The 22,235-nt window shown below is 47.5% G+C and overlaps 1 protein-coding gene across 1 annotated transcript in view; it reads left to right on the top strand.

Annotated features, from left to right (window-relative positions):
• Window positions 1–22,235, top strand: part of RFC5 (replication factor C subunit 5) — a 102,104-nt gene that overhangs the window by 33,028 nt on the left and 46,841 nt on the right. The window contains exon 4 of the mRNA XM_030219414.1: window positions 5,947–6,026. Coding sequence (XP_030075274.1) covers window positions 5,947–6,026 — 80 coding nt within the window. The remainder of the gene's footprint in view (window positions 1–5,946; window positions 6,027–22,235) is intronic.

Here is a 22,235-nt window from a genome sequence, read left to right as displayed (position 1 = left end):
TGTCATATACTGGGAAGCCGTGAAGACGGGGAAACCATCAGTTATTCTCATCATGTCCAGAATAGGGAGATATTACGTTTAGGGCATCAGCTGTGCTTAGCATGCCAACAGCTCGGGGTCATTCATTCGGCAGGACATAAACAACAAGTTTTGGATCTCCAGACGGCGTTGAACAAACTCCTTCATCAGCAAGCCTCTAAGTCCCAAATTTATTACAAATATATATGTTGTACTGTCATGGGAATAAAGGAGGTCAGTTGTTACCTCATTTGGTATCTCAGAGGGGGTTGCCACAAGATTTTTTCAATGTGTGACCGGAAGGGGGAGACAGCATACTAAAGATGAGGATATCTCTGACTTTTTTTTTCATTCTTACTATCGCCAACTCTACGCTGGTCCCACAGATGAGGGGTTGTTGAACAGTTTGTATTTAGATAACTTAGATTTGCCTTACCTGGTCCAGACGGATAGAGATTTGTTGTATGCGTCTATTAGAGATGATTGCGTGTACTGGACGATTCAGCAGAGCCATCTTTTGAAGGCCTCTGGTATTGATGGTCTTTTGAACTGAGTTTTATAAAACTCTGGTAGAAGATGTAGTGCCACCCCTCATGAATATGTTTAATGTTGTAGTAGCATCACTTAATACAGCGCAAATTATTGTACTTCCTAAACCAGGGCGGGATCCTACTATTCCTGAATCTTATCAGCCCATTTATTTAACTATAATGTGAAGTTGTTTGCTAAGATAATAGAGAATTGTTCAGCTAAGATTCTCCCCTCCCTTCTACATGACTCTCAGGTGGGTTTTGTTTGAGACTGCTCCAAAAAACCTCCCAAAAAATTCTGGCTACTTTGGAGTTTAGGTATAGGAAAGATAGGGACTCTTTTGCTTATCAGTTTTGACGCTGAAAAAGCCTTTGGTCACGTACATTGGGATTTTCTTTTTGGCATGTTGGATAAATATGGGTTTTCCAGTGCTTTTATATTGGTCATTAAGGCTTTGCATGTTGGATAAATATGGGTTTTCCAGTGCTTTTATATCGGCCATTAAGGCCTTATATTCAGCGCCTCGGGCTTACTTATTGATAAACCGCATAGGCTCGTCTGACTTCATTTCCCAGGGGACGAGGCAGGGTTGCCCCCCTCTTCTCTCCTCTTTGTATTAACCTGATATCCACTGCTCCAGGATGTAATAGACAATTCAGTTAGGGAATGCTGGTGGAGCCTATTTGCTTTAAAGTGGCAGCATTTGCTGACTATCTTTTAGTCCATCTTACTGACCATTGACACTCCCTGCCGGTGCTTTTGGAAACTTTTAGGGAAATGCGGGAATTATGTAGGCTTTAGATTAAACATAACTAAAGTGGAGGCTTTGCTACAATCTGCGAATCTGCGACGTTCTTGGGGCTGGGATTTTCCCTTGCACTGGGCAGATGGTTCCTTTAAGTATTTGGACCTTCAGTTAGCAATTCAAGCTTCTTTGTTATATCAGTTAAACATCTCAGTTCTTACGGATGTTACTAAACGACAGTTGGAGAGCTGGAGAGATCTTCCCCTGATGTTGATAGGCCAGATCAGCTTGGTAAAAATGGTGCTGTTTCCGAAATGGCTTTATCTTCTACAAACGCTACCTTTGTGCCTCTTACAAAAGGATCTCAAGAGTCTTAATTGTCTCCTTTCTCAATTTTGTTGGGCTCATAGGAGACCAAAAATGCATTTTTTTCTTTTGTTGGGAGGGGGGAGGATCTGACATCAGGGGGCTTGGGACTTCCTAATGTAAAATTATATAATCAAGCCTGCTTGTTAAGGCATATGGGAGATTGGTTCCGCCATAACTCCATATATATTGAAAGGGCGTACTATGCCCTGTGTAGCTTTTATTCTTTACTCCATCGGTCGGGTCTGCTTCCTAAGTCTTTCCAGCGAAGTTTGCTACTAGGCCCAATGCGGGATGTGTGGAAGATCCTTGTGTAATATTTAGGGGGTAATCCTACAGTCACAGATCAGCTTACTATAAGGGGGAATGTGGCTTTTGAACCGGAGCTGGACAACAACATCTTTGCTTTGTGGGAACAAATAGGTATATATGTTTAGTGGAACATCTGTTGAGCAGGGAAAGGGACTTGATCCCATTTGAAGAGCTACAAACTCGAATAGGTGTCATGTGGGGTAATAGATTTGCTTATTGCCAGATTCTGCATTATATCACTTCCTTGGATAACAGGCTTTTATAAACGGTAGAATGGGAGACCGGATATAGGAATTTTTTACTGCAATATCTGAAGATGAACTTTCAGTTTCGGGCCTTTATCATGCTCTGCTTCAACATGAGCCCCTGAAGAGCTTAAGAGGATCTGAGAACTAGATGGGAGGGGTGTGTGGGAACTCCATTGCCTGACCGGGATATTTTAAAAAGTGTGAGGAGCATCCCAGGCCTCACGCCTTGCGTGAGAATATGGGAATGCTATATTAGAGTCTTACGCTGCGCTCATTGCACTCAATCTCAGCTCTGTTATATGGGGGGCATACAAACCTCTCTCTGCCTAAAGCGTGGGTGCGCAGTTAATTCTTTCTATCACTCATTTTTGGATTTGCCCTAAGATACAGAATTTTTGCATAAAAATTACACTACGTTAGTTATGTTTTGAGTGGTAGGGTGGTGGATTCTGTGGAACAGTTTTATTGGACAAGTTGGGGGCATTCAGTAGTGGATATAAGGGTAACACTTGTTATTCCGTAAGATGTGTTTGGTGATGCATAAATGCATTCTCTAATATTGGGTATCACCAGAGCCTCCAAATTACTGGCACTGGAGAAATTTGTATTTATTTGAAAATGGCGATTATGTTTATATTTTATTGTTTTGGGGGGTTTTTTTATCAATAATACTGTTTAAACGTTCATCACATTAAATTTCTCTTTGCATTTTTGTGTAGCATAAGCATTTGACCCTCTTTGAGTGAGGCTTTAGGACATGTTCTTTCCTCCTTTTCCCTGACCATTCCTTCTGCTTGGGATGGATAGGAAGAGAATCTGCTGTGCTTGGCTTCCTGCTATAAAACATTTATCCATCAACAGCACACAACTCTTAACACTGTGCTTTCAGTCAGTAGGATGTAAACAGATCTGCTGGTGGGAAGCTCCTGAAAATAGAATTGCTTAAAAAAAAAATATTCTGCAGAACCATATTGTATACACTATTGAAGGAAACAAAGAAGGAGAAAGATGCAACTTACGTTATCTGGGTAGACTGAGCTAGTCTCCATGACTAAAATTGCAGGCACTGAAACGCAGGAGAGGGGGAGACATGATAGAGACATCTAAATATTTATGAGGCATAAATGCACAAGAGGCGAGTCTCTTTCAGTGGAAAAGAAGCTCTGGAATGAGGGGACACAGGATGAAGGTGAAAGGGGATAGAAATAACCTGAGGAAATACTTCTTCATGGAAAGGGTGGTGAATTCATGGAACAGCCTCCTGGTGGAATTGGTGGAGACGAAAACAGTATCTGAATTCAAGAGTGCTTGGGACAAGTACATAGGATCTCTATACTGGCTTCCAATCAAAGAACGCATCACCTTCAAAATCTGCACCCTGGTTCACAAAATCATGTACGGAGAAGCCCCGAGTTACATGACAGACTTGATCGACTTACCAATTAGAAATGCAACCGAATCAACATGATCTTATCTAAATGTACACTACCCAAGCTGTAAAAGACTTAAATACAAAACAACTTATGCATCTAGTTTTTCCTACATAAGCACACAACTGTGGAACGCATTACCAAAAGCCTTGAAAACGACGTACGACCACCTAAACTTCCGGAAATCACTAAAAACCAACCTGTTTAAAAAGGCATACCCTACCGATCCAACTTAAATGCCTAATCGCTGCAACACAACCAAACTAAAGCACGTAATGGACATAACACAACTCTTCCGTTCTCCGATTCCCTAATGTGGCTGTGCCACATGAACTTGATCTTATCAGCACATCACCCTGTATTTGTTCACACCGGAGCCTGCAAAGGCCTCTCCGGTACTATATAAGCCACATTGAGCCTGTAAATAGGTGGGAAAATGTGGCATACATTCCATTCATGGAAGAGAGTGTGTATGAACAACTTGAAAAGCTAAATGTGGACAAAGCCATGGGACCGGATGGGATCCACCCCAGGATATTGAGGGAGCTCAGAGAGGTTCTGGCGAGTCCTCTTAAAGATTTGTTTAATATATCCTTGTAGACAGGAGAGGTTCCGAGGGATTGGAGAACGGCGGAGGTGGTCTCTCTTCACAAAAGTGGTGATAGGGAAGAAGCTGGAAACAGGCCGGTAAGCCTCACTTCAGTTATTGGAAAAGTAATGGAAGCAATGCTGAAGGAAAGGATAGTGAATTTCCTGGAAGCCAATAAGTTGCAAGATCCAAGACAACATGGTTTTACCAAAGGGAAATCGTGCCAAACGAATCTCATTGAATTCTTTGATTGGGTGACAGGAGAATTGAATCAGGGACAAGCTATGGACGTAATCTACTTAGATTTCAGCAAAGCTTTTGACACGGTTCCCCACAGGAGGCTCTTAAATAAACTGGACGGGCTGAAGATAGGACCTGAAGTGGTGAACTGGATTAGGAACTGGTTGACGGACAGACGACAGAGGGTGGTGGTGAATGGAATTCGCTCGGAGGAGGGAAAGGTGAGTAGTGGTGTGCCTCAAGGATCGGTGCTGGGACCGATTCTGTTCAATATATTTGTGAGTGACATTCCCGAAGGGTTAGAAGGTAAAGTTTGCCTATTTGCGGATGATAGTAAGATCTGTAATAGAGTGGACACCCGGGAGGGAGTGGAAAACATGAAAAAGGATCTGAGGAAGCTAGAAGAATGGTCTAAGGTTTGGTAATTAAAATTCAACGCGAAGAAATACAAAGTGATGCACTTAGGGAATAGAAATCCTCCGGAGACGTATGTGTTAGGCGGGGAGAGTCTGATAGGAACGGACGGGGAGAGGGATCTTGGGGTGATAGTATCTGAGGATTTGAAGGCGACGAAACAGTGTGACAACGCGGTGGCCGTAGCTAGAAGGTTGTTAGGCTGTATAGAGAGAGGTGTGACAAGCAGAAGAAAGGGGTGTTGATGCCCCTGTATAAGTCGTTGGTGAGGCCCCACCTGGAGTATTGTGTTCAGTTTTGGAGGCCGTACCTTGCGAAGGATGTAAAAAGAATTGAAGCGGTGCAAAGAAAAGCTATGAGAATGGTAAGGGATTTGCGTTACACGACGTATGAGGAGAGACTTGATGACCTGAACATGTATACTCTGGAAGAAAGGAGAAACAGGGGTGATATGATACAGATGTTCAAATATTTGAAAAGTATTAATCCGCAAACGAACCTTTTCTGGAGATGCGAAGGAGGTAGAATGAGAGGACATGAAATGAGATTGAAGGGGGGCAGACTCAAGAAAAATGTCAGGAAGTATTTTTTCACAGAGAGAGTAGTGGATGCTTGGAATGCCCTCCCGTGGGAGGTGGTGGAAATGAAAACGGTAACAGAATTCAAGCACGCGTGGGATAAACATAAAGGAATCCTGTTCAGAAGGAATGGATCCTAAGGAGCTTAGACAAGATTGGGTGGCAAAGCCAGTGGCGGGAGACGGAGATGGTGCTGGGCAGACTTATACGGTCTGTGCCCTGAAAAGGACAGGTACAAATCAAGGTTAGGTATACACAAAAAGGAGCACATATGAGTTTTATCTTGTTGGGCAGACTGGATGGACCATGCAGGTCTTTTTCTGCCATCATCTACTATGTAACAAAAATAAATATAGTGAATAGATGGCATGCATGGGCAGACTGGATAGGCCATATGGTATTTATCTGGCTGCATTTTTCTATGTTTTTAATCTAACTGTATCCTCCCTCCCCTCACATCTTTTGTTTCCTTTAGTTGAATGCTTCTGATGACAGAGGGATAGACGTTGTCCGAGGACCCATACTCAGCTTTGCCAGCACAAGGACCATATTTAAGTAAGTCATGTAGAGTACAAGTACAGCACAAAATAGCACTACAATAACTGCTTTATTCTTCCAAAAAAGAATGGGGCAGTCTTCACAGAGAGGTTACATCTCTAAACACCTTACTGGGAAGATTATATAGGCCATTTTGTTTTTTATGGGGGTAATTTTGTAAAAGTTTCTTCCTTGTGTAAAGCCAGTTTTACATGTGCAAAATGTTTTATAAAATGCATGTCTATTTATACACACGTGTACAATGCACATGGGGGGTGTTTGGGGTATAGTTCCTATAAAATGTACAAGTACACACATTTTACACCATTTTCAGATTAGGTGTAAATTTGTGCATTTCGATTTACAAAATGTTGGGCTTGTTCTGAATCTATTTTATAAAGACACATAGGTGTTTTTTTTATCTTTATAAAACTGAATTTTAAAATAGCACATTTTTTCTTTGGTAAATTTCATACTGTGTATCTTCTGTCCCTTTCATCTTTAAAAAAACCATCAGCAGGGCTTGTCTGTGTTCTGATCTAGTTCTGGCTTCCTAAGTCTCTTTATGAGTTAAATTGGATATGGACATTGCACCTACAAAGGGCCCGTTACTCTAAAACTTCAGGATGCTGCAGACAAACGTGCTCATCCATTTTGGACAAAAGATAGATTGTTGAAACATTTTTATCCCAGGAATCCCCAAACTCTTTATGAGAGCAGCCATGTAGGACACTTAGAGGCATATTTTCAAAGCACTTAGCCTTCCAAAGTTCCATAGAAACCTATGGAACTTTGGAAGGCTAAGTGCTTTGAAAATATGCCTCAATGTTCACCAAAAGGATCAGTGATGGTCTCTACTGAAATCTGTTGAGCAGGTTGAGTGTTCTTCCTCAGTTGGCCTACTTTGTCAACATGCTGTTCTACCATTGTCTTTAAATGGGGCTTGGACATCTTAGCACCTTTGCTTCTGTTGCACATGGAAAAATAAATACAAATTTCTCTTTGGAAAAGTATGATGGGCCAAAAAGAAAAATAAACTCTATGGGCTGTAGTTTGGGACCCTTGTCTTAGCACAATGACAAGATGCAAGCCATCAATGCTACTGAGAGACAGTATTATTATTATTAACATTTGTATAATGCTACCAGACACACGCAGCGCTGAACACCTGACATAGACAGTCCCTGCTCAATAGAGCTTACATGTGATTTTTTTTTTTTTGCATCACTTGGTCCATTCTTCTTTTTTGCGTGAAATTGTTTGAGCATGCAGCATAAGGTGATAACAAAGATGGCTGGGTCATTGGCATTTAAGAACTATGTGACAAATTTTTGATTTAGTAAGCAAAAAATATATTTATGTTAGACAGTACAATCAAACAGAGATTCATGGGAAGTATTTTTTGAGAAAATGCCCTCTTGTCTCTCTAGACCATTCCTGATGAGTAGGTATGGGCCCTCCTACCAGCAGATGGGAGATTGAGTGCTACTGAATGATGTTATAATATAAACACCTGTGCAGCCCAGAGCCCACCCGTATTTATCAGTGCCCTCAGCAGATGGTAGGTGAATACCTGTGAAGCCCTTGTTGAGTCTGGACTGGGTTGGCCCCACATGGGAAAAAAAGAGAGAGTGTAATTTGGTTTAAAAAGGGGGGGGGGACAGGAGAAAGTTGTTATTGTGAGGGGCTTAACCATGCTTGGTATTTCTGTCCTGAGGTGCACACTCCATTATTCGGATCCCTCCCTCCCTACCTTCCTCTGGGAGTTGTCCTGTGCCTCGGTTCCCTCTCCCTGCTTCTGGGAGGGGTTAATTTATGCTTCCTGAGAGCAGAAAGAAAAAGCTGCCAAAAAAAAAAGGAGAAGAAATGTAAGTATGCTGTACTCTTGCTGTGTGGGAAGCTTTCTGCTGAGCACCACGGGGATCATTGAACTGAGATTGTGGCTTCTTTAGAGAAACTGCCTCCATACTTCTGCTGAGTGCAGCACATGGTTTATCCGAGGACAAGCAGGCTGCTTGTTCTCACACGTGGGTCGATGTCCGTGTCGGCTCAGGAATTGGCATTTTGCAAGCAAAATATTTTAAAAGTTTTGCCAGAGTCTTCTGGCGCACACGCGCGGGCTGATTTCCCGCCCCGAGGTAAGAACCTTTAAATTCAGACCGGCACGCAGGAAGGCGAGGGGCAGGTGGAGGACTGGGAGAAGAGGGTGGGCAACGCAGGTCGGGCTGCCACTCGGAGGGGAGATAGAGAGAGGGGGCCTGGAACTCAGAGGGGAGGAGAGAGAGGGAGGGAGGCGCGGGGGTCTTGAACTCGTAGGAGAGGGGGGCATGGAACTTGGGGGAGGGAGGGGGCCAAGCTGGAACTCGGGCATGTCAGAAATGGGCATGTTTTACTAGTTTATAAATATGTTCAAAAAATAGCTGTCCCAGCACAGACCCATGGGGAACCCCACTATCTACCTTTCTCCATTGAGAATACTGACCATTCTCCGAGGACAAGCAGGCTGCTTGTTCTCACTGATGGGTGACGTCCACGGCAGCCCCTCCAATCGGAAACTTCACTAGCAAAGGCCTTTGCTAGTCCTCGCGCGCACATGCGCACCGCGCATGCGCGGCCGTCTTCCCGCCCGAACCGGCTCGTGTTCATCAGTCTTCTTTTGTCCGCGCTCGGTACGGTCATAAGTACATAAGTACATAAGTAGTGCCATACTGGGAAAGACCAAAGGTCCATCTAGCCCAGCATCCTGTCACCGACAGTGGCCAATCCAGGTCAAGGGCACCTGGCACGCTCCCCAAACGTAAAAACATTCCAGACAAGTTATACCTAAAAATGCGGAATTTTTCCAAGTCCATTTAATAGCGGTCTATGGACTTGTCCTTTAGGAATCTATCTAACCCCTTTTTAAACTCCGTCAAGCTAACCGCCCGTACCACGTTCTCCGGCAACGAATTCCAGAGTCTAATTACACGTTGGGTGAAGAAAAATTTTCTCCGATTCGTTTTAAATTTACCACACTGTAGCTTCAACTCATGCCCTCTAGTCCTAGTATTTTTGGATAGCGTGAACAGTCGCTTCACATCCACCCGATCCATTCCACTCATTATTTTATACACTTCTATCATATCTCCCCTCAGCCGTCTCTTCTCCAAGCTAAAAAGCCCTAGCCTTCTCAGCCTCTCTTCATAGGAAAGTCGTCCCATCCCCACTATCATTTTCGTCGCCCTTCGCTGTACCTTTTCCAATTCTACTATATCTTTTTGAGATACGGAGACCAGTACTGAACACAATACTCCAGGTGCGGTCGCACCATGGAGCGATACAACGGCATTATAACATCCGCACACCTGGACTCCATACCCTTCCTAATAACACCCAACATTCTATTCGCTTTCCTAGCCGCAGCAGCACACTGAGCAGAAGGTTTCAGCGTATCATCGACGACGACACCCAGATCCCTTTCTTGATCCGTAACTCCTAACGGTCGTGTTTTCGCCGTGTCGTGCCCTGCAAAGTTGACCTCGCGCGTTCTTCGTGTTATTAAAAAAAAAAAAAAAAACATTCTGTGTGTGGAAAGAGACTCGGTCTCTTTTCCCCCCCGCTATTTCCAGCTTTTTCGCCCCGGTAAGTTTTCTTTCGTCGTCGGGGTAGGCCGCTTTTAGGCCTCGGGTCGAAGTTTTCTTCCCCTTGTGTTTCGGGTGCCTTTTCCGCCATTTCGACTTTTGATCTCGCCGGCATGATTTTTCCGCCCATGACATCGAAGTCTCCCAGCGGCTTCAAGAAGTGCACCCAGTGCGCCCAGGTCATCTCGCTCACTGACAGGCACGCGTCGTGTCTTCAGTGCTTGGGGGCTGGGCACCGCCCGCAGGCCTGTAGTCTGTGTTCCCTTTTGCAAAAGCGGACTCAGGTAGCGAGATTGGCCCAGTGGAACGTTTTGTTCTCGGGCTCTTCGTCGACATCGGCACCGGGGGTATCGAGTGCATCGACGTCTTCAGCGTCCAGAACTTCATCCTCGGCCGCCAGTGCATTGAGGCATCGGCCCTCTGCATCGGCGCTGAGACATCGGACAGCTGCATCGACGTCGGTGGTACCGGGACCTCGTCGGCTGATGTCGTCGGACGGTGGTGCTTCGTCTGGAGTGCAGGTGAGGGCTGTCCATTCCCCTGCTGGTGGCGGTGAGCCTTCGGGTGGGTCTCCCCCTACCCTGAGGGCTCCTGCGGTACAGCCCCCCCGAGACCGACCTCCTTCGGCCTCGGCCCCGAGGAAGCGACGGCTGGATTCTACGTCCTCCTCGTCGGTGCCGGGAAGCTCCGGTGACATGCTTCGTTCCAAGAAGTCGAAGAAGCATCGTCATCGGTCTCCTTCCCGTGTCGGCACCGAGAGCTCTGGGTCGCCGAGGGAGTCGAGTCGGCACCCGAGAGGACCGCTCACCCTCTGTCCAGGAGGTGTCGATGCGCTCCGCTCTGGACAGCCCGGAACAGCCTCCACGCCCGGAACAGGTTCTGACGTCGACGCCTGCATCGACATCCATGCCTTTCTCTGCAGCCGCTCTGAACGAGAGCCTCCGGACCGTTCTCCCAGAGATTCTGGGAGAGCTGTTGCGCCCTACTCCTCCGGTACCGGCGGTGCTTGCGCCACCGGTACCGTCGAGCGTGGCGCCGGCTGGTCCATCGCCCAAGGTGAGGTCTCCGGCGTCGGTGCCGCGTGCGGTACCGGCTGCCGTCGCCTCCCAGGAGGGCTCCCCGACTACGTCGGCGGAGGAAGCTTCGCCGATGCGGGCGAGGGAGTCTACCTCTCGACGCCCCCATTGTGGACGTGGCTCCACAGAGTCGAGTCGGGCACGGTTGCAGACACAGGTCCGTGAACTTGTGTCTGACACCGAGGGTGAGGCCTCGTGGGAAGAGGAAGAAGACCCCAGATATTTCTCTGACGAGGAATCTGAAGGTCTTCCTTCCGATCCCACTCCCTCTCCTGAGAGACAGCTTTCTCCTCCCGAGAGTCTGTCTTTTGCTTCCTTTGTCCGGGAGATGTCTACGGCCATCCCCTTCCCGGTGGTTGTGGAGGACGAGCCCAGGGCTGAAATGTTTGAGCTCCTGGACTATCCTTCTCCACCTAAGGAAGCGTCCACTGTACCCATGCACCATGTCCTGAAAAAGACATTGCTGGCGAACTGGACCAAGCCTCTAACTAATCCCCACATTCCCAAGAAGATCGAGTCCCAGTACTGGATCCATGGGGGCCCAGAGCTGATGCGCACTCAGTTGCCTCATGACTCTGGAGTTGTGGATCTGGTCCTAAAGAAGGCTAAGAGTTCTAGAGAGCATGCTTCGGCGCCCCCGGGCAAGGACTCTAGAACCTTAGACTCCTTTGGGAGGAAGGCCTACCATTCCTCTATGCTCGTGGCCAAAATTCAGTCCTACCAGCTCTACACGAGCATACACATGCGGAACAATGTGCGGCAGTTGGCGGGCTTGGTTGATGCGCTCCCCCCTGAGCAAGCCAAGCCTTTTCAGGAGGTGGTCAGACAGCTGAAGGCGTGCAGAAAATTCCTGGCCAGAGGGGTGTATGACACCTTTGATGTTGCGTCCAGGGCCGCTGCTCAAGGTGTGGTGATGCGCAGACTCTCATGGCTGCGTGCCTCCGACCTGGAGAATAGGATCCAGCAGCGGATTGCGGACACGCCTTGCCGTGCGGATAATATTTTTGGAGAGAAAGTCGAGCAGGTGGTAGAGCAGCTCCACCAGCGGGACACCGCATTCGACAAGTTCTCCCGCCGGCAGCCTTCAGCATCTACCTCTACAGGTAGACGATTTTTCGGGGGAAGGAAGACTGTTCCCTACTCTTCTGGCAAGCGTAGGTACAATCCTCCTTCTCGACAGCCTGCGGCCCAGGCTAAGCCCCAGCGCGCTCGCTCTCGTCAGCAGTGTGCGCCTCAGCAAGGCCCATCGGCTCCCCAGCAAAAGCAAGGGACGAGCTTTTGACTGGCTCCAGCAGAGCATAGCCGACATCCAAGTATCAGTGCCGGGCGACCTACCAGTCGGGGGGAGGTTAAAAGCTTTTCACTAAAGGTAGCCTCTCGTAACCTCCGATCAGTGGGTTCTCCAAATAGTCCGGCAGGGATACACCCTCAATTTGGCCTCAAAACCTCCAAATTGTCCACCGGGAGCTCAGTCTTACAGCTTCCAGCACAAGCAGGTACTTGCAGAGGAACTCTCCGCCCTTCTCAGCGCCAATGCGGTCGAGCCCGTGCCATCCGGGCAAGAAGGGCTGGGATTCTATTCCAGGTACTTCATTGTGGAAAAGAAAACAGGGGGGATGCGTCCCATCCTAGACCTAAGGGCCCTGAACCAATATCTGGTCAAAGAAAAGTTCAGGATGCTTTCCCTGGGCACCCTCCTTCCCATGATTCAGGAAAATGATTGGCTATGCTCTCTGGACTTGAAGGATGCCTACACACACATCCCGATACTGCCAGCTCACAGACAGTATCTGCGATTTCAGCTGGGCACACGTCACTTCCAGTACTGTGTGCTACCCTTTGGGCTCGCCTCTGCGCCCAAGGTGTTCACAAAGTGCTTGGCTGTAGTAGCAGCGGCACTTCGCAGGCTGGGGGTGCACGTGTTCCCATATCTCGACGATTGGCTGGTGAAGAACACATCCGAGGCAGGAGCCCTGCAGTCCATGCAGATGACTATTCGCCTTCTGGAGCTACTGGGGTTTGTGATAAATTATCCGAAGTCCCATCTTCTCCCAGTGCAGAGACTCGAATTCATAGGAGCTCTGCTGGATTCTGGGACGGCTCGCGCCTATCTCCCAGAGACGAGAGCCACCAACTTGTTGTCCCTCGTCTCGCGGGTGCAAGCGTCCCAGCAGATCACAGCTCGGCAGATGTTGAGATTGCTAGGCCACATGGCCTCCACAGTTCATGTGACTCCCATGGCCTGCCTTCACATGCGATCTGCTCAATGGGCCCTAGCTTCCCAGTGGTTTCAGGCTCCTGGGGATCTAGAAGACGTTATCCACCTGTCCACGAGTTTTCTCGAATCCCTGTATTGGTGGACGATTTGGTCCAATTTGACTCTGGGACGTCCTTTCCAAATTCCTCAGCCACAAAAAGTGCTGACCACGGATGCGTCTCTCCTGGGTTGGGGAGCTCATGTCGATGGGCTTCACACCCAAGGAAGCTGGTCCCTCCAGGAACGCGATCTGCAGATCAATCTTCTGGAGTTACGAGCGATCTGGAACGCTCTGAAGGCTTTCAGAGATCGGCTGTCCCACCAAATTATCCAAATTCAGACAGACAACCAGGTTGCCATGTATTTCGTCAACAAGCAGGGGGGCACCGGATCTCGCCCCCTGTGTCAGGAAGCCGTCAGCATGTGGCTCTGGGCTCGCCGTCACCGCATGGTGCTCCAAGCCACATATCTGGCAGGCGTAAACAACAGTCTGGCCGACAGGTTGAGCAGGATTATGCAACCTCACGAATGGTCGCTCAATTCCCGAGTGGTGCGCCAGATCTTCCAAGCGTGGGGCACCCCCTTGGTAGATCTCTTCGCATCTCGAGCCAACCACAAAGTCCCTCAGTTCTGTTCCAGGCTTCAGGCCCACGGCAGACTGGCATCGGATGCCTTCCTCCTGGACTGGGGGGAGGGTCTGCTGTATGCTTATCCTCCCATACCTCTGGTGGGGAAGACTTTGTTGAAACTCAAGCAAGACCGAGGCACCATGATTCTGATTGCTCCTTTTTGGCCGCGTCAGATCTGGTTCCCTCTTCTTCTGGAGTTGTCCTCCGAAGAACCGTGGAGATTGGAGTGTTTTCCGACCCTCATCACGCAGGACGAAGGGGCGCTTCTGCATCCCAACCTCCGGTCCCTGGCTCTCACGGCCTGGATGTTGAGAGCGTAGACTTTGCCTCTTTGGGTCTGTCAGAGGGTGTCTCCCGTATCTTGCTTGCTTCCAGGAAAGATTCCACTAAGAGGAGTTACTTCTTTCTGTGGAGGAGGTTTGCCGTCTGGTGTGACAGCAAGGCCCTAGATCCTCGCTCTTGTCCTACACAGACCCTGCTTGAATACCTTCTGCACTTGTCTGAGTCTGGTCTCAAGACCAACTCTGTAAGGGTTCACCTTAGTGCAATCAGTGCATACCATTACCGTGTGGAAGGTAAGCCGATCTCAGGACAGCCTTTAGTTGTTCGCTTCATGAGAGGTTTGCTTTTGTCAAAGCCCCCTGTCAAGCCTCCTACAGTGTCATGGGATCTCAATGTCGTTCTCACCCAGCTGATGAAACCTCCTTTTGAGCCACTGAATTCCTGCCATCTGAAGTACTTGACCTGGAAGGTCATTTTCTTGGTGGCAGTTACTTCAGCTCGTAGAGTCAGTGAGCTTCAGGCCCTGGTAGCCCAGGCCCCTTACACCAAATTTCATCATAACAGAGTAGTCCTCCGCACTCACCCTAAGTTCTTGCCAAAGGTTGTGTCGGAGTTCCATCTGAACCAGTCAATTGTCTTGCCAACATTCTTTCCCCGTCCTCATTCCTGCCCTGCTGAACGTCAGCTGCACACATTGGACTGCAAGAGAGCATTGGCCTTCTACCTGGAGCGGACACAGCCCAACAGACAGTCCGCCCAATTGTTTGTTTCTTTTGATCCCAATAGGAGGGGAGTGGCTGTGGGGAAACGCACCATATCCAATTGGCTAGCAGATTGCATTTCCTTCACTTACGCCCAGGCTGGGCTGGCTCTTGAGGGTCATGTCATGGCTCATAATGTTAGAGCCATGGCAGCGTCGGTAGCCCACTTGAAGTCAGCCTCTATTGAAGAAATTTGCAAAGCTGCGACGTGGTCATCTGTCCACACATTCACATCTCATTACTGCCTGCAGCAGGATACCCGACGCGACAGTCGGTTCGGGCAGTCAGTTCTTCAGAACCTGTTTGGGCTTTAGGATCCAACTCCACCCCCCGAGGGCCCTGTTTGTTCTGTTCCAGGCTGCACTCTCAGTTAGTTGGTAAATTTTTTAGGTCAATCTCAGTTATGTCCTCGCCGTTGCGAGGCCCAATTGACCATGGTTGTTGTTTTGAGTGAGCCTGGGGGCTAGGGATACCTCATCAGTGAGAACAAGCAGCCTGCTTGTCCTCGGAGAAAGTGAATGCTACATACCTGTAGAAGGTATTCTCCGAGGACAGCAGGCTGATTGTTCTCACAAACCCGCCCGCCTCCCCTTTGGAGTTGTGTCTTCCCTTGCTTTGTTTTGCTACTTATGGGACTGACGAACACGAGCCGGTTCGGGCGGGAAGACGGCCGCGCATGCGCGGTGCGCATGAGCGCGCGAGGACTAGCAAAGGCCTTTGCTAGTGAAGTTTCCGATTGGAGGGGCTGCCGTGGACGTCACCCATCAGTGAGAACAATCAGCCTGCTGTCCTCGGAGAATACCTTCTACAGGTATGTAGCATTCGCTTTTAACCCTACTCTGTTTTTTGTCTTTTAACCAGTTTTTTCTTGTCATCTATACCAGACCAGTCCAGACTAATGGGTTGTGTCCATCTACCAGCGGAAGGAGACAGAGACAATAGTTCCAAGTAAACCGCCCCTTAAGGGTATTGTGCAGCCTGGAATGTTCAGTATTTTCTCTGTCTCCTAGCGGATGGTGGACGGATCGTGCCGCTGCTCTGGATTGCTGGCTTGTAGCTCCTGTCCCAGATTCTTCTGGTGACAGTGGAGCCAGGGGTGTGCTGGTAGCCGCATCAGGGCTAGTTTTAGATGATAGTGGTTCTGAGTTCCTCATCTGCCAGCTAGGGTGATATCCAGTGACCCTGGTTCCCTCCTCTCCCGTCCCCTACCTCCCCTGGCTGTCTTTCCAGGGTGATGGTTGATTGTGGCATGGAGTAACTTGTCTCCCTTGTGGGGTCCTTCTCTCCTGTGGTGGTAGGTATATCTGAATTTCTGCCTCTGAGGTAAGCCTTTATTTATTTATTAATTCCTGTCACTAGTGAAGAAGGTTATTTAAAAAAAAGGAAAAAGGAAACTTTGTTTTTCCCTCCTTTTCTGCCTCTGAGGTAAACCTTTATTAATTCCTGTCACTAGTGAAGAAGGTGGATTTCAAAAAAAAAAAAAAAGAAGAAACTTTGTTTTTCCTTCTTTTTCTGCCTCTGAGGTAAACTTGTCACTAGTGAAGAAGATTTTTTTAAAAGAAAAGAAGGAACTTTGTTTTTCCTTCTTTTTCTTGCCTGTTACCTGATTTATTTTCCCACCTTTAGCAATTTATTCTAAGGGGCCGCTTGCGAAGTTTCTTTGAATTTCGCTGGCCGGCGTCTGATTCTGATCTTGGACCCTTCCGAGCTGGTACCAGTTGCTTTGGGGGCACGGCTCGTGTCTAGATCATGAAACTACAGAATGTCCGGTCTCTGCTGCTTCAGGCATCTTGCTTGAGACGCCCCTGCTATTTGATTCTTGTTTTGGTATTAGTTTTTCCTCCCTTCCTTAGGGAGGTTCTGGTTCTCTCGTCCCCATTGATCCCTCCTGTCTGCTCTGGTTTGTCTGCAGGGTACTTTCCTTCTGGCGGGGGTCCGAGTTGCCCTTGGTGTGCAACTGCTAGCTCATATCCCTCTTCTGAATACCCTCAGGAGCGCCATTCTTGCCAATTTTTTTTCTTGGACTCAGTTCAGTGTCTATTTACAGGAATGTGCCTTTTTAGGACTAGTTTGCCACAGCTCTTCCTTGCTTTCGGGCAGGAGTTTTAGCCTGGCACAGGCGGATTTTGCCTTTTCTAGTTTCAGGCGTCTGTTTCGTGGCATATTTGGCACACTTTCCTTTTTCTGTAAGGGGCGCAGTTCTTTCCTGCTGAGCAGATCTATTGCTGTGCATCTGGATTACAGCCTCTTAGCTCTGCGCTTTTCTCTACTTTTCTGCAGGGAAGTGGTTCTGTTCTAGGTCTGGAGTTTGACTCTCCCTTAGCTGGTTTTTCCTCAGTTTGGTGTTAGCGGCCAGCTTCCTCTTTTTTCCTGGCCTGGCGAGAGTTGTTTCTTCCTCACTGTCTTATGGCTGCATTTTGCTCCCTATGGTCTTAGGATTCCAGATCTGTGATGCTTGCCTCCCTCTTTGCGGGAGTTCTTTCTCTACGTTGACTGCTGCTCCGTATCGGTTGCCTAGGAGGGCGATCATTGTGGCTCAGAGACCACTTGGGGGCCGAGAGTGTCTTTTGGGGCACATGGTTTTCTCTTCTTGTAGTGTTAGTCCCTCTGGGCCAGGGGAGTGCAGCGCCAGGTCTGCATTTCCACAAGTTGTGCTCCTTTCCTGTTGGCCTCCTGGCAACACCTTCTTCTCTGGCTGTTCCCTGGGGTTCCATCTATTCATTTTGCTTGTTGAGCACAGCTCCATCACTGCATGTTGTGTGCGCGACTCCATCACTGCGTGTTGAGCGCACGGCTCCATTGCCGCATGTTGAGGGTGCAGCTCTTTCATGGCATGTTGAGTGAAGTTCCTTCGCTGCTTATTCTGCAGCCTTTCATCTCTGCATGTTGAACGCAGCTCCATTGTCACATGTTGAGTGTAGTTCTTTCTCTGCAGGTCTCAGTGTGGGGTGCAGTCCTGTGTCTGCGTGTAGAACAAGGCTCTGTGTCTGCCTGTGGAATGCAGCTCCTTGTCTGTGTGTGGCATGCAGTTCTCTCTCTACATATGGAACGCAGCTCCCTGTCTGCATACAGAGCGCAGCTCCACCGCCTGTTGAGCGTAGCTTCATCTCTGTGTGTTTAGCACAATTCTCCTCTGCAAATTGGACGGTTCCAGGGTGGTATGTGGAGCACAGCTCTGTGACTGCAGGTGCTACACAGCTTCATGTCTGCGTAAGGACCATAGCTCCTTGCCGGCGTTCTGGAGCGCAGCTCCTTGCCTGCGTTTTATACACAGTTCCATCACTACCGCAGCTTCAGTTCTGCAGGTACCGCTAACATCCACCTCATTCTCTGTGTGTTACTCTCAGCTTTTTCTCTGCTTGTTCTGCGCATTTCTATCTTTGCCAGAGGTGTGCAACTCTTTCTCTACCCGTGGTGCGTGGCTCAGTTTGTGTGCTTTTGAGTGCAAATCTGTTTGTTCTTGTTGAGCACGGATCCTACTCTGCCTGATGAGCACAGCTTCTTTTCTGTCCCTTGAGCACAGTTCAGTCTCTGACTGTGGAGTGTATTTTCTTCTTTGCCCGTGGGCACTTTCACCTTGTCGGTCAACCCCAGCTCTTTTCTGCAGGTTGGATACAGTAACTTCTCGGCAGTTATGACATACCGCAGTTTAGATTGCTAGACAAGGCTGTCTTGTCTCCTGTTAGCTGTGGTACCTTTTCTTGCCGTAGCCTCTTGGTGGCTGGTGAGAAGCTTCTCCATTGCTGGAGTTTGAATTCGTCTCTGCTTCTTTTGTGGCTACTTGGCACATTGGGGGGGGGGGGGGGGGGGTCTTTTCTCCACAGTGTGGCTGTCGACTCTTTCTTTTTGTCTCCTTTTGTTCTCTTGGCTCTGTTCTTTCATCCCTAAGTCCAGAGCGAGCTGGTTGAGGAGTACTCTTTCTACGGTTGTACCCTGGTATGCTGCTGCCCTTTTCTTCATGGTTCTCCTAAAGAGACTATTGCTCCAGTTAGTTGGTTCTCTCGACTCTGGAGTCTCTTCTTGTTCTGTGATTCCCTCACTAGGTGCGGGTCTGGGTGGTTCCTGGGCCTTGCTTCCTTTCTTCTATGAAGTGTGGCGCACTGTTTGGGGTTGCATACTCCTAGTACTTGTTAGGGTCGCTTCATCCGACCATCTTGGACTCAAGGCAGACTGGCAGGTTTGGGAGTTAGTCCTGCCAGGGTTCGGAGAAGTGAATCCTGGTCTAGGAGAGAGAGTTCGTCTCCTTGTTGCTCGGATACGACTGTTGCCTTCTTTCCAAGGGGGGTCCTTTGGCATGAGTATCTTGCTGCTTTTTTTGCTACTCTCGGGACGGGTACAAAATTTTTCTTTTGCTCAGGACGTTTGTTTTACATCCTATGGCTTCAGTTCCTTTTCTAGTGTCTAACTCTGTTCCATTTTGGTAGCCTGGTGGTTCGGATATTCGAATCTTTTTCTGCTGATCAGTTGTTTGCTGGGTGTATAGCTTTGTTGATTTTTTTTTCAATCTTCTGCATTCTTCTTTTCTCTCTCTCCTCCCACCCCCCCACCCCCTTTGGGAAACTGCTTTGCTACATCCCATTAGTCTATACTGGTCTGGTGTAGATGACAAGAAAGGAAAAATTGTTCTTACCTGATAATTTTCTTTCCTTTAATCATACCAGACCAGTCCAGATGCCCTCCCTGGCTAAAGTCTGTCAGAGTGTTGTTTCTTTTAAGTATCCCTGGCTGTTCCACAACGCTTCAATACGGTGGGATGCCCTACAGCACTGCCTACTTCTCTATTCAATCTCCTGCCACTTGTTGTGCCAGCTCTATATGACTCCTGTTACTTGGGAACACGGAGTTCTTTCCCTGGATTCTGGGGTAGATCTCTGTGCTTGGGCAAGCTCAGTATGGATCATTCCCTCCCGCTTACTTTACTGTGAGGGGAGGTTGCAGTTGCCTTTGGCCAAGCAGGGACAATGAGGTTCTGCATATTGCTCCAAGAGTTTTGCCTCTTTGGCATTAACTGTGTGTTCCTCTAGACTTCAGAGCACCATTGCTTGGCTATTCGAAATACTGAATATTCCAGGCTGCACGATACCCTTAAGGGGCAATTTACTTGGAACTATTTTCTCTCTCTCCTTCCGCTTGTAGATGGACACAACCCATTAGTCTTGACTGGTCTGGTATGATTAAAGGAAAGAAAATTATCAGGTAAGAACATAATGTTTCCTTAATCCACAGTAGGACATTACCTCCTATTTCATGACTCTCTTATTTCCGTAGAAGTCTTATGAAAGACTTCAAAAGTACCTCATGAGCCTTTTGAAAATCTAGATACACAATATCAACTGAAAGGAAGGGAAGGGGGAAGGGAAATGGGACTGGATATACCGCCTTTCTGAGGTTTTTTTGCAACTACATTCAAAGCGGTTTACATATATTCAGGTACTCCATTGCCCCTGGTACTTATTTTGTACCAGGGGCAATGGAGGGTTAAGTGACTTGCTCAGAGTCACAAGGAGCTGCAGTGGGAATCGAACTCAGTTCCTGAATTGATTTGCACTTTTCTGACCACTGAAAGGCCAATTATGACCCGTGAACTTCATAAGCTAAGGGCTTAAATCTTAAACTGCCTGAAAGCTGCATTTTCTCTGAGCTCTCTGTTTTTGCTTAGAGTTGTAAATGCTGTGAATACAAGGTCACACTGAACCAACAAGGAGCGCTCATCCCCTCCCCTGGCAGAATTGGTGCTGGCTCAGACAAGGACATTAAGAACATGTTTACAGTTTGAAAGAGAAGATGTGTTGAGTCAGAACAGTGATAAGACCTGGGTGCTAGGGAAATTCCTGTACGAGATGGCGACTGAAGTCTTTGGTAAAAGAGCCTTGGACTTATAACATGCTGTGTTCTATAAACATTCAGATACTGTGTTTCATTCTATGTAAACAATGGGGTGAGTCAGAAAGTAGCTGACATTGTAAGTTGTGGACTGGATGGGAGGGGGATTGATGCCCAATCCACTGTATATAAGGCATGTTTGTGTTGTATCTAGTCAGAGGGGTGAGATGATCAACCAAGTGACTCTTTATCACAGAGGTCTCTCTCCCTCTCGTAACAAATGCTGTCATTTGTTACAGTGTAATTACTCTGCCTAATTACTTTTCATAGCCTATTAATCTTACCTGATTACTTTGTTTACCTTATTGCCTGATTGCTTTATCATGTATTTTGGAATAAAGACTATCCCTCTAAAAAGAACATAGCTTCTGTCTTTTCTATCACAGTATCTTGGGGTGGGTGTAAGGAGGTAGAAACCCTATTTGCCCCACATTTCTAAATTGTATATTTCTTATGGTAAGTATATATATCAGAGAAATAATTCCCACATAATTACAGCCCTCACTGATACCAGGTTGTCAGAGGGGCCATGTAAGAACAGACTCCACTATAAACATTCCCCAGGATCAAAGTCCACTGCACTTAACCACTAGGCTACTCCTCCACATTTGTTCACCCCTTTAAAGAAATGTAATAGATTGATGAAGCAAGATTTCCGTTCACTAAATCCATGTTGGCTTTGTCTCATTAATCCATGCTTATGGTAATGCTCTGTAATTTTGTTCTTTATAATAGTTTCTACTATTTTGCCCAGCACCAATGTCAGGCTCAGCGGTGTATAATTTCCCGGATCACCTCTGGAACCCTTTTAAAAATTGACGTTACAATGGCCACCCTCCAATCTTCCGGTACAATGCTTGATTTTATAAATTACATATTACTAACAATAGTTCTGCAAGTTCATTTTTGGAGGAGTGGCCTAGTGGTTAGGGTGGTGGACTTTGGTCCTGGGGAACTGAGGAAGTGAGTTCGATTCCCGGCACAGGCAGCTCCTTGTGACTCTGGGCAAGTCACTTAACCCTCCATTGCTCCATGTAAGCCGCATTGAGCCTGCCATGAGTGGGAAAGTGCGGGGTACAAATGTAACAAAAAAAAAAAAAAAAAATTTCTATCAGTACTCTGGGATGTATGCCATCTAGTCCAGGCAATTTGCTACTCTTCAATTTTTCAAATTACCTATTACATCTTCCAAGTTTACAGATATTTGATTCAGTTTCTCTGACTCATCAGCATTAAGTACCATTTCTGGCATTGGTATCTCTCCCAATTTCTAGCTCTTACTTTCAAGGGGGTCACTGTGGAGGCCAAGGGGTGTCTGTAAGCTCTGTCCTCCCAGTGGAGTTGTTGGGCCCATTCTCTGATAATTCTCATAGGGGGAAGGTTGCAGCTGTTTCATTGGAGATGGTCCCAAGTTACCTCGGATAAGTGGATCCTGAATATTCTCAGGCTAGGCTATGCACTACAGTTCTCTTGCCCTCTTCCTCATACTTTCCTTGTACCCTTTCAAAGTCTTAGGTTTGTGTCAGACTTTAAATTGTTTTTTAGCATTGGAAACAGCAGTTCCAGTTCCTCAGGTAGAGAAGAGATGTTCTGGCAGGTATTCGGTATGCTTTCACTCCCAAGAAAGAGGGATCTTATTGGCCAATTCTGGATTTGAAGAGAGTGAAAGGGTTTTGAAGGTTTCAAACTTTTGCATAGAAATGTTGCAGTCAGTCATAG

This window comes from Microcaecilia unicolor, chromosome 11 (assembly GCF_901765095.1).
Source record: "Microcaecilia unicolor chromosome 11, aMicUni1.1, whole genome shotgun sequence".
NCBI classification, from domain to species: Eukaryota; Metazoa; Chordata; class Amphibia; order Gymnophiona; family Siphonopidae; genus Microcaecilia; species Microcaecilia unicolor.
This window is presented reverse-complemented; position numbering and strand designations above follow the sequence as displayed.